Here is a 13,056-nt window from a genome sequence, read left to right as displayed (position 1 = left end):
TTATTTAACTTACATGTAGAGCACATCATGAGAAATGCCAGGCTGGATGAGTTACAAGCTGGAATAAAGATTACCAGGAGAAATATCAACAATCTCAGATATGCAGATGATACCACTATAATGGGAGAAGGCAAAGAGGAACTAAAGAACATCTTGCTGAGGGTGAAGGAGGAGAGTGAAAAAGTTGACTTAAAACTCAGCATTAAAAAAAAAAAACCACAAAACTAAGATCATGGCATCTGGTCCCATCACATCGTGGCAAATAGAAGGGGGAAAGGTGGAAGCAGTGACAGAGTTCCTTTTCTTGGGTTCTAAAATCACCATGAATAGTGACCATAGTCATGAAATTAGAAGATGATTGCTTCTTGAAAGGAAAGTTATGACAAACCTAGACAGTGTGTTTAAAAGCAAAGACATCACTTTGCAACAAAGGCCCTTATATTCAACGCTGTGGTCTTTCCAGTAGTCACGTACACTTGTGAGAATTGGAACATAAAGAAAGCAGAGCGTGAAAGAGTTGATGCTTTCAAATTGTGGTGCTGGAGTAGACTCTTGAAAGCCCCTTACCCAGCAAGTAATCTTAAAAGAAATCAATCCTAAATACTCATTAGAGAGAATGATGCTGAAACTGAAGCTCCAATACTTGGGCCACCTGATGTGAACAGTCAGCTCACTGGAAAAGACTCTAAAGCCGGGAAAGATTGAAGGCAGAAGAGAGTGACAGAGGATGAGATGGTTGGATGGCATCACCAGTGCGATGGACAGGAACTTGGGCAAACTTTAGGAGATGGTGAGGGACAGGGAAGCGTGGCATGCTACAGTCCATGGGGTCGCAAAGAGTCAGACATGACTTGGTGACTGAACAACAGCCTAATTCAGTAGCTCACAGGGGATGCTAATGCTGCCAGTCCCGGACACTTTGTACAGCACTGGATTAACCCCAGTGTCTATCTCCTCTCAGCCCCTACTTTGGAGGAAGAGTGTAAGAAAAATATCATAAGTAATATTGTCTCCCCTGAGATGAAGCTCAACTAAGCCTCTCTCAGGTTAATTATTCAGCAGCAGCTCTACCTCTTAAAGAAATAAACTTTTGTCATTTTGACCATAACCTGGAAGCCAAAAACAATCATAAAACTTTTTTTTTTGTTTTGTTTGTTTTGTTTTTACTCAGTAGATACTAAACCTCCAGCGTTTAAGAATGATCCGATTAAGTCACATTATTCTGCCCACAAGGATCTCACCAAAAAAATACTCCTGCCCTCAAGGATGTTAAAACATAGTTAAAGACACACAAGTCAGAAAATATAATAAGTCATTATCTCACAATATCCTACATCTCCATGGTATATTTCTATTTTCTACAACAACCACATGAGATAGAAATTAGTTCCTGTGTACTTATGAGGAAATTAAGCCTCCAAAGAAGTTCAATGAATTAGCATCAATAACATGACATCAAATAGGATAAGCTGTAGATTCAAACCTAGGATTTTTTAAAACTCTGAATCCATACATACTCTTTCCACTAGCACAGGCTGTCGCCTAATAAAACGTTCAAAGTGTTTTGGAGAAATGAGACACACTGGGAGGTCTGGGAGGAGAAGTAAAGAGACCTACATTTCTAGAATTGGAAAGGATCTCTGAAATCACATGGTCCATGATAATTTTTTGACTCAGGGTTAGGAAAAAAGCAATCAGCAGGAGTGAATAGCTATATGCAACACGGTCAGCACATTTCTTCTTCAGCTTCATTTCCACAGTGCATCCTGAGCTTTGAATTTAAAGCTCTCCTCAGTTCCCATCATTTCCTGGGAGGAAACTAGTCAGGAGGGAAAAGGTCAGTGTCCCCAACTGACCCCTCACTTTTTTATTCCCGTTTTCACTGCTGCTGTTCTTTTCTGGTTCTGGAGTTGGCTGAGTGACCTAAAGCCACCACTGAGACATAGCCTTAGGGATGCTACTCTTCTGCTCTTTCCTGTAAATAAAACACCCTATTGTGGTTTCAAAGAGTTAAAAAATCGTAACTCAGAGAAAATGAACCAAAGCTACCTAGAAATAGATAGTTTTACATAATTAATATTTTTATACTAAGCTCAACATTATCCAAAGAGGGAACAGGCTGGCAGGCTCTGCTCAGGACCCTAATTCTTCCCTCCCAGTCCCCACAGTGCTGGGAACATCAGCCACCCACTGGTTACACAAACAGGGGAAGTTGTCCAAGTCACTAGTAAGCTATTTACTATTTCATTATTTCCTAAGCCATACATTTCAACACATTTTTAACACCTAATGAGTAAAGTTATGTCTTCTATTCATTGAACTAGCCAATAAAATAAATACTCAGGTAAACTCAGACCAGTAAATAGACATCATTCACTTAAAATGCTTTCATTTCACCTTTGGCTTAAAGTAGGGAAGAAATCATATCTATCTGGAAAAGAAAGGTGGGGAGAAAAAGAGAGAAGGCAGTTGGTAACAACACTGAGGAGAAGTCAAAGCAGCAAGTGACAGGAGAAGGAAAGGAAGTGGTTGTGGCAATCGTTCCAGAATGACAAGAGCATCAAAAAGCAGGTTTTGTTTTGTTTTAAAGAGGACTGATTATAGATTAGAGAACATGGCTGACCTGTTGGAAGGTGTCTGGAGTCCCAGCAGCTCCGCACAGTGCAAAGGGAGGTGATGGAAGGTGAACAGGCAGAGAAAGCCCAGCCTTTCTCCTCATATATGTTTTATCAAAGGAGCCCTAAATATTTGTTCTGGATACCTTAGTTTCTTTGGTACTCTTCACCCCACCCAAGTATCAGGTAATTCTTTAAAAAAAAAAAAAAAAAAGGCTGCTCTAAATCACTGTGCTTTATTCACATACCTGGTCAATGAACGTTGACTGAACACCTACTAAGGGTAAGGAACTGTGTTCGGCAGCATATACTTTACCTGTTTGTCCAGGGAAAAGGTAGAATGAAAAGCTTTCTCTCACTTTCAAAGCAAACAATGTATGTTGGGCTGATTGCTTACAGGCCACTGTTTGGTTTAACTTCTGACACTCTGATCTGTTCTTAGTAATATCTATTCCATTGTGTCTTACAAAGCTGGGTCTACAATTACCTTTGTTAGTAACTTCTGTTTATTTTATGGCTTTGGTCTCTTGTCTCCAAAGTGCCATCAGATAAAGTTCCAGCTTTCCTTAATTTATCAATAAAATATCCTTATGGTAACTTACAAGCATAAGAGATACCAATATCCTATTTTCTTTCCAGTCATCTACTCCATTTAGAGCTGGACTTCATTTAAAAACAAAACCAAAGAAACTTTGTTTTCAAGTTAAAAAAAAAAACTGTTGATTAAAGATTTTCTCTTATTTTAAGAGGTGAAGTTAATAATTAACTCATGATTGCTTTTAGAATAAAAAAGGGAACAAGAGTAGGCTAATTCTCCCTGAACCTCTTCTGATTCATGAGTAATTTATGAAAAGCTTCCTAAAGCTAAGGTATTTACCACACTAATTTGCAGTACCTCATGTAATTCTTTCAGGATGCCGCAAGTTAAATATTATCCTATTTTAAAAATGAGAAAATTCATACCCAGAAAAGATAAGCAACTTTCTCAAGTCATGTAGCCATAAGCAACACCCAAAACCTAGAGTTTTTAGGCCATTGACATGAGAATGCGAGAGTGTCTTGTAATTCTTGGGCCTAAACTACTTTGCTGTGTGCACTGTGCCAAGGCTATGAGCTAAGTCCTTGACCAGAAAGCAGTGAAGATTAAAGATAGAAGTAGAAATATGTTTTTAAGCCCTGGAAATCAGGCAAGTCATGAATTTCTCATTTCCTTTTTCATACTAGTTGTAGAGTCAAAGTTACCAGGGCAATGGGGCCTTATGGTGGGAATATTCTGAACAAAGCATTGGACCCAACACACCAATTGCTTTGACCACCCACCGGGGCTATAGGAAATCAACATCAATTCCACAAACATTCCTGATTTTGAAATCATCACATTCTCTGACAGAAAATGTTCTCCACTAACAGAAACTATAATACTTGGTTCAAATGAGGTATTAACATATCTTTTTCATTCATAGTCCAGAAAATTCAGCTGATAAAATATCCAGTCTTGTCATTATCATCCTTAACATGAGTACAAAGAATAATGCTTGCTTAAGCCCAAGAAATAACTAATGACATTGATAGTTTCTCTTACACTCCAAATGTTATGTAAAACCATACTTGGAAAAAATTCTTCATTAAAATAATCATCATCCTTTGTATAGTTTATATGATATTCCAAAGTATCGGATGTTGTGCTAAGGACTACTAACAGCAATTGATCCTATCTATTGAAATCAAGAAAATAATCGAAATCTTTACACCTTTAAGAAAATGTTGGAAGTGGTATAATTTCAGTTTTGTTTTCTTTTAAATTCTCTGAGACTGAACCTCCCAGACATTTTAACACTGCAGTGGCTATGTAAGGGGCATGCATGCATGCAGAGTGCCATTTCTGGATTCCTGCAGACTAAATTCCCCTACTAAACCACAGAAGAGTTTTACACACAAAGATAAAGTAAATCTTTTGTGTAAGTCTTTGTATGCTCTCCCACGAAGAACCCCCCAGGATGATTCCAACAGATATCTTGATGAAAGAAAACTACTTAACAGACTGTTAACAATAATTTTTTACTAGCAATGACTAGTTGGATGTTTGGTGCTTTATTATGTGCTCATAGAACTGGGGCCACCAAGTCATCTTATCCCAGATGGGAAGAGAGACCATCTCTATGAAATACCCTCATTAAATGACAAATCTGACATGGACAATAAAATAACACTGTAACATAAATTTTTGAAAGAATATTCCATTATGAAAACATGATTACTGCATGTATTTTTTTAGTCAAGGACAAGTATTGGTTCTTTATTATGTACAGAACACAGTCTTCACAAAATTTTTCAGACATGATTTTATATGACTAAGTCATTTTTTGGTCCAAAATTGGCCTCGTTTATTTACCACTTTCTCTAATTCTGACCTCCCCTCACCCTGTTTTACATTAAAGATAACTGTTTTCTCACTGTCATACTCAACATATACATATGAACTGAATAATTCATAGAGCCATTCGGAAGCTTTGGATTATCCAGGTGCATTTCTGTGATACACGAGCAATATTTGTAAATAACAGATGAAAATACAAAGAATAGTCTTATTTAAAATCCTCACATAGACTTCTATGAAAAGTACATTTTGTGTAAAAAGAACTCAACAAAACTTATTGTAATCCTTTCATCTTACCCAGTGGCTTCTTTTTTTATTTTCAAATATAAACTGTTTCTTAATAAACATCAATTAATTCTCACTAACTCTCCCTCATGGAGATCTGGAGATCTGGTTTGTATTCACCCCTGGATCCTTTGTAACTACTTTCTTTATGAATCATGCCTTATAACAGTTTTATTTATTAACCACACAGATATGTGTAACTAATGTCATTTTATTGATAATACCTAGTTACTGGCTGAGAAACCCAAGCTATGAGCCGGTTCAGGAAAAACCAGCTCAGTCACTGCCTTTTTCTAACTGGCCCTGGATGTAAAATAAATACTACAACCTCCAGGATAATCATTCAGAACTTATTTATTATTGTATTATCCTAGAATTTTATCTCATTTTTTTGTATAAATGGGAAAACAATTCTAAAATATGCGGTGTAAGGTGAGTATGCATAACAGATATATGCAGACTTCTATTGCAAAAATATTGACCATGAATCTTGGAATATGCAGATGATGTAATTATCTTATAAATTACTATAAGTAGAGGTTAAAGGTATGAAATGGAATTTCGAGTGAATGCATTCAGGATAGATTACAAATTTTATGCAAATCACGACCAAATTTTGCTGTCATCTATTCTAGCATTATAGATGCTGGGACTTATTGATATCCAAACTTAAGGCATTTCCAAAAGTTTTTTTTTTTATCTTTAGACTATGTTTCCTTCTAATATTCTCATTTTCTAACAGTCTTCAGGAAACATCAATAAGAAAATTTTTAGGTTATAAAGTGTGCTTTTATGGTATTATTGTTCTGTTTTGATCTCAAAAACCCAGTGAAAAATATCAGTACTCTCACTATTTTCAAATTAAGGAAACTGAGGCACAGATAACTACCATTAGTATAAGTGGAAAGATTATACCTGGAGTAGAGACCTCTCACTTCAAATCTGAGCTCTTCCCTGGTGGCTCAGAGGTTAAAGCGTCTGCCTGCAATGTGGGAGACCTGGGTTCGATCCCTGGGTTGGGAAGATCCCCTGGAGAAGGAAATGGCAACCCATTCCAGTACTCTTGCCTGGAGAATCCCATGGACAGAGGAGCCTGGTGGGCTACAGTCCCACAGGGTCGCAAAGAGTCGGACACGACTGAGTGAGGCACAGTACAGAACTATGAAAAATATGCATTTAATTGCTTATAATATTAAAATACAGATAGACTAGTTAATACTACCCCATATGTATGGATATGTATTCAGTGCTCAAATCTGCATTTAAATATCAACCTATTTTAGCAGTGGTCCCCTGTCATATTTGGGCTTCCCTGGGGATTCAGATGATAAAGAATCCATCTGCAATGCAGGAGACCTGGGCTCACTTCCTGGGTTAGGACGATCCCTTGGAGGAGGGAATGGCAACCCACTCCAGTATTCTGGCCTGGAGAATCCCATGGACAGAGGAGCCTGGTGGGCGGCAGTCCATGGGGTCACAGAGTCAGACAAGACTGAGTGACTTTTGCTGTTTAATTTCTGCCATATTTATGTCTTTATTTAGCTATCTTTTCATCAAACATCCTGGGATAACACCCTCTGCTTATCAGCAGCCATTCTGCTTGGCTTCTGCAATTGTGAAGTCCCTTCTGGGGTCTTTGAACACCCCCATCTGGAACCTCCCTTGATTGCATTTCTGGGACTTTCCACATGCACTAGGATTTCTTCTTTGACATGGGCTTCTTTCCTCATTTGTTTTTTTTTCTTCTTTGAGCTCCATTATCAGGAAGGCTATATTTTTGCCTTCCCCGTAACCTCATTAATGCAGGATGGTGAAAAGTAAGGAGAGACCAGACATCAGCAGAGAGAAGTGGCTGAATCCACCAGGGCACCTCTCCCTCTATCTCTTGCCTTCATTCTCTTGCCTTACTGTCATGAGGCTTATAGCTACTTTTCAAAGAAATCCTTGCATAGAATATTATAAATGTGTACTAATTATGTCAAAATTACCCTCTTTAGGGTATTGGCTATAAAATAATGATAAATTCTTAACGGTTCAGAAACTTTCAAATTCTTGTCTGACATAGTTAATCTCAACCGATATCTTGACTGAACATTCTGATAGGACAGGGTAGAATCTTGCTGTTTTTTCTTTGTATGTTTTGGTTAATCCAATTTATCCTGAACCTGTAAAATGAATTCAAAGATATATGTATTACCTCAATAAAAGCAAATATTTCATTTCTTTATTTACAAGGCTTGCCTTAAATTAGCATCTTTGCTTAATATCAGAGTGGAGTGGATATTCAGCAGAAGAGGGAGAATTCAATATTATCCCACTGTGGGTGGAGAGCAATGAGAAATAAGCTATCAGATGCTCCATACTTGACCCCAATGTTCTACTTTGTCCCCCTCCCTCTCCACCTTTTCTCCCTTTTGATCCTGATGGTCTTCTCCTCCCAAGCTCTGTTGAAGAACATGCCACTTGCAGGCTTAGAGAAGAATGAAGGAGAGAGGGAAAAGGGCAATTCCTGGATACTTTTTTCTGAACATATTTTTATATCATTTAATTCAAGCTTTATATTAATATATGACACTGAGACTTTCCCCTCCTCTTTGGGAAGAAACACGAGGCGTGTGGTCTCCAGCACCATCTTGATAATGGAAGTTATAAGAAAGATGCGTGTCCTTTTCCCACATGGCATAGACCATTGCTATGAAATGAATCCCTGGATATATCTAGTAGACCACTTCCAGGAAGCCTTACTGGATTTCTCCACAGGGGATCAGGCAGCAGTGCAAAGGTGCTAGATTACTTATGTCTCATGTATCTTATTTTTAATGACCATACATTCATTTACAATATTAATCACCTAATTTACTGACTACTAAAATTTCACCTATTTGAATATTATTTATGATAGCAAAAGAGTATACTCTAAAATATTCTGTCCCCAGTTTTTGGACACTGCTAAAACGTCCATTGATTCTGAAGTGTAGAGAGGTGAATGTGTTATTTTTACTCTATTAATGGGACAGAATGTCCCTACTCTGACAGTTCTGTGCTTCCCTTTCAATGAAACACCTGCAGTGCAGAGGCATTTGCTGCTTCAGGTTGCATCTCTGGTGTGATATTGTAACTGACTTTGGCTATTAAATTGCATAGGTGGGAACATCGTATTTTCAAGTAACTCTATACTATCTTTACATAAAAGCCCAACATTGCACATTTTCAGCTAGTGCCATTAAATCAAAAGGTTAAGAAAAGCCAAGAGAAAATCTTCCAGCAGTTTTCAGTTTAGTATCCATAGATACAAGCAGTGGTCCTCCCACATCACTTAACACAACTCGTAAAATCAGTTATAGTTACTCCTCTGATCAAGAGAGATGTGTTGAAGATGAGGCTGATGACAACATTATGTACCAGAGTTCTGGTATGCTCTAACTAAATTAGAAGTTCCCCAAGGAAAAATATTAAAATGAGATATCTCTGGAAACACTGATATTGAGCTATCAAAAAATAAGCGTCCAAGTAATAAAGTATAGAAGGTTGATACCATACATAGCAGAATGGTAACTTGACAAATTTGGCAGCTTATCCACTTGTCTAAAATAGAAAAAGAATCCATTATTATGTTTTCTTTCTCTGACATCCTTATGTGTCCATATTCCATCACATCAAATTTTAGCATTTAGGTATAATTGATCCTAACTTCTTAGGAATATGTATGTTGGTACATACCATAATACATCTTTCCAAATCAAATAAACTCTACTAATTCTAAGCACTATATTTTAAATACTTTACAAATGCAGGGTCAAGTGTTTCTTAAATTTATGCTACATACTTGGGAGTATTATCAGAAATCTATTTAAACTAAGAAAATATCCATAGATTTTTAGCTGTTCTAAAATGAGACATTTCTAGAATCAAATCAACTGATAATTGTCCAATAAAAAACAAAAAAAATAGTGACGTTAAAATTGAGGCCTCCTATTTGGTTTCTTCTTCTGGTAAAGATTACACTCATGTTTTAAAAATACAGAATACTTTCTACAGTGGGAGACAATTTAAAAGCTTACACAATTGAAAAATGTTTCTTATGTAATTTTCACTATTCCATCTATTATCTGTCTCAATGATTAATGATAACAAATACTTCTTTCCTGAAAATTTATTTCAAAAAACTTTTAAGTCAGCAAAGTCACTTTCATAGAGTATAGGTTTTGTTGTTGCTTGTTTGTTTGTTTATAGGAAGTGTCATCAAACCTATTCATGACTGGCTTTTAAGGGCCTTGATGCAAAAGCTACCATTTGATCATTTATTTATGACTAAATGCTGCTTTACAAAACATAGTAGCAGAATAAAATAAGCATTTCAATTGAAGATAGATCTTCAATTAAGCAATACAAATTTACATTAAAAAAAGAATAGATGCTAGTGTATAGTATCTAACACTTTAAACTAGTTTACAGGGATTGTTAACTGATTTTTTTCTTGCCACATATAAAAAATTTCTAATAATTTAATTAGAAAGCTAGTTTATAATAGTTGTGAGTCATTTTAATCACGCAGTGATGACTTTGTTACAATGGGCAAGGAATCATTTTATTCTCAAGAATCTTTTTTCCTCTTCTCATCCCCATTATGGACAACACAAAACAAAAAAATCAATTGCACCTCTATTTCTACAGCCCTTCCCTAACATCCTTGCTTCCCTTTATGCATGAATTGATATTTAAATACCCACTGCTAACTTGGTGGATTCAGCCCCTCAAAGCTCTTTACAACCTGCTTCCTTCTCTCTCCTGTTGTGTCAGCTAGTTTGTGAACTTATTAACAAAACCTAATATTTACAAGACAAAAATAACATCTCTAAAGTTAGCCTGTGATTTTACACTATTTTCAGCTGTGGTTAGCTATGACCTATTCATTAAAGGTACTTAGAAGCTTCAGTCAGTTTTGCAATCATTTTTTTCAGGTGCATGTTAAGAGTCTGGAGACCAAAGATCAACGTTAAATGATTTTAATTTTTTTCTCCTTTTTTTCTAAACAAAAGGTCACCTACCTTTATGTGACAGGCGTAAGCGGGGGTGCGGGGTATCAGCTGTGTGGCCCCCTGTCCACAGCTCCAGCAAGTAGCCCCACAGCAGCCAGGTGAGGAGGTGCCCAGCCGATGCCATGCTGCCTGCCGCTGCGATCCTCACTCTCTGGCGGGGTGAGTTTTACTTAGGACTCCCCTCCAGGGGCAGCGTACGAGAGAGAGGCTTTGTCACAAATCGAACGCGTTGTCATCAGAAAGCACAGTTCCAAAGTGCCATTTGTCAGGCTGTGTTTGGATATGTAAAACCTGCCTTTCCCCAGGACAGTTGTTTATAAGCCGGGAGCAAGAGGACATTCCAAGGAGTGAATCTTCACTGCCATGTCCTGCCTAGAGCTCTTTTCAGTCACTAAGCGGGGAGATTCAGGAAGAAACTGTATTATCTGAGTCACTTATGCAAGCGATTCATTCAGAAAAAACAACAAGCCCAGCACACGCACTGCCTTCGCCCCCGTGGAGCTCCTCTTCTCTTCTGGCTCCTTGAAGCCTCTCAGAAGTCAGCTTCTTGCACTGACTTGCCAAACAGCTAGTTTTAATTCACCTTTCACCTTGCTAATTAAAAACAAGAAGTGCCATTCCCTCCAGGAGTTGCGGGATCCACCCAGCAGGGATGCCGCTGTCGGCGAGCTGTGTTTACGGGGAAAGTTCAGGCGGGGTTGAGCAGCATACTCGCTGTTTCTAGGAAGTGTTTCTGATCCACGTGCCCTCGTCCCACCCGCCCTCCCGGTATTATTGGCCCCGCGTCACTCAGCGACAGGAGAGAAGTTCACATTTTGATGGGAAAGGGGAATCAGGAGGGAGAATGATATACAATAGGCTGCTTACTTAAAAATCAGTATAACCTAAGAGGATGAAGGGTCAGGAAGGGCTTTTAAATTCTCACTCATCAGGATTAACCCTTGAGTAAATACAGATTCATTTTAAACAATCTATCTGTCACCATTCAGTACCCAAATTGATTTTTTGTTCCGTTTCCACTGAAATTGCATTTTTTTCCCACATTTTTGCATTTTTATATTGATTGCATCTTAGAAATGTCATTTTCAACTGCTATAAGGAAAGCATTTCAAGAACCTGAAAAAATGTGTCTGTGATTGTTTTGTCGATAGGTTAAAACCAACAAAGTTTCTTGTGTCATTCTTCAAATGTGCAAATTCTTCAAATCAAAAGCAAATTCTTTTTTATAAGCAGATCATAAATTCCATCTCAAATTTTGGAATAATTAACTTTGAGGTGATTCTTTTCCTATATAAGATAACTATAGTGAGTGAGATTCTCTATGGGACAGATCTCAGTAGGTACTAGAAAACTTGGGATGTAAAATACCTTGGGGTTCAACTGCTATGCACTTTTAGAATTTATTTTCCAAGACATTATGTTTGTGTAAATAAGCTTAACACAATAGGTCAACTTTACAATCTACTTTCAATCAATTTCAAAAACTAAACCAAACACTCCATAGCTGTTGGCATGGAAATGAATGGTATTATTTTAAGATACCAATAAAGTTGAATGGATATTTGACTTGATAGTTTAATGATCAACAAATGATTTCAACTCTTTTTCTCATTCTGCATTTTAAAAGGTAATGATTAAGAACACTTCTTGAGAATTATGGTTCTAAAATAATGCATTTATAACAAAAAGATAAAGAGTTATTTTGCATTATATATAAACAAACGTAGAACCAAGCATTCTTTGTCCATTTTCCTAAGCATGATATGTTCTACTACAAGCAAAGTACATTCAGCAACATGTAAATGTCACTGGATATTATAAATAATTAGATTTCCAAGGTCTACAAAAGATAACAAACTCTAAACATTATTTAACAGTACAGTAACATGAAGTATTTAGATACTTTTAAGCCGAGGTGGTCTTTGTAGGCACTTGCATATTTTAAGAGCCAGTCTGATGAGCTATAGACCTAAAAGCTGTTCTAAGTATGCTATAACATACCTTTGGAATCCTCTTTTACTTTCTTCCAGAATTGAAATAACTAGAAATTAGATGTGTTATCTAACAGTAGGATTCCAGAAAAAGTAAATATGATGGGTATAACTTTTATTACAAATGCATGCCTACACTCATGCAAACGAAATTCCATTTAAGCTTGTACAGGGCCTGACCTAACCCTATTATGAAACTAAAGCAATGTAACATTTCACAACCATTTCATAGGATACAGAATTCACACCATTAACTACTGATGCAGGGATAAATGTTATGGATGCTAGTTACATACATACTGCTGTACACCCAGATTCATCTTCAGTGTTTATATGTCCTCCTTTAGATAAGGTTAGAGTTGAAGTCTGTGCAAGATTCATGAACTCCTTTGGGTGTCTCAAAAATGTGCTTTGGTTTATCCTTCAGTCATCAATGTCATTGCTTACTCCCTTTAACTTCTCTCTATGTCCTTTTATCCTTTTTTCTAGTCTATACAGAGCATACAGATTTTGTCCCCCCAAAATGACTATTAAAAATACTAACCATAGCCTTGGCTACCCCTGTATGGCTCTAGCCACAAGCAAAGGAATGAAGAGTCATTAGGACCAAATCAGTCATTCACATCATAAAATAAAAGAATTCTCAGGAGCAGGGTCATCATACAACTTATCATCGAAACCAAACTTTTTTTTTTTTTAAGTAGAAGAGTTTTCTATTAATCATCATGGAGAAAGAATGTTATAGACAA

The 13,056-nt window shown here is 37.0% G+C and overlaps 1 protein-coding gene across 1 annotated transcript in view; it reads right to left on the bottom strand.

Annotated features, from left to right (window-relative positions):
* SEMA3E (semaphorin 3E) overlaps positions 1-10,547 on the bottom strand; it is a 277,468-nt gene extending 266,921 nt beyond the window's left edge. Inside the window, exon 1 of the mRNA XM_040260711.1 lies at positions 10,326-10,547. Within this exon, the coding sequence (XP_040116645.1) occupies positions 10,326-10,440 (115 nt within the window). The 5' untranslated portion in view covers positions 10,441-10,547. The remainder of the gene's footprint in view (positions 1-10,325) is intronic.
* Positions 10,548-13,056: the final 2,509 nt, after the last annotated feature.

This window comes from Oryx dammah, unplaced genomic scaffold (assembly GCF_014754425.2).
Source record: "Oryx dammah isolate SB20612 unplaced genomic scaffold, SCBI_Odam_1.1 HiC_scaffold_18, whole genome shotgun sequence".
In the NCBI taxonomy this organism is placed as follows: Eukaryota; Metazoa; Chordata; class Mammalia; order Artiodactyla; family Bovidae; genus Oryx; species Oryx dammah.
This window is presented reverse-complemented; position numbering and strand designations above follow the sequence as displayed.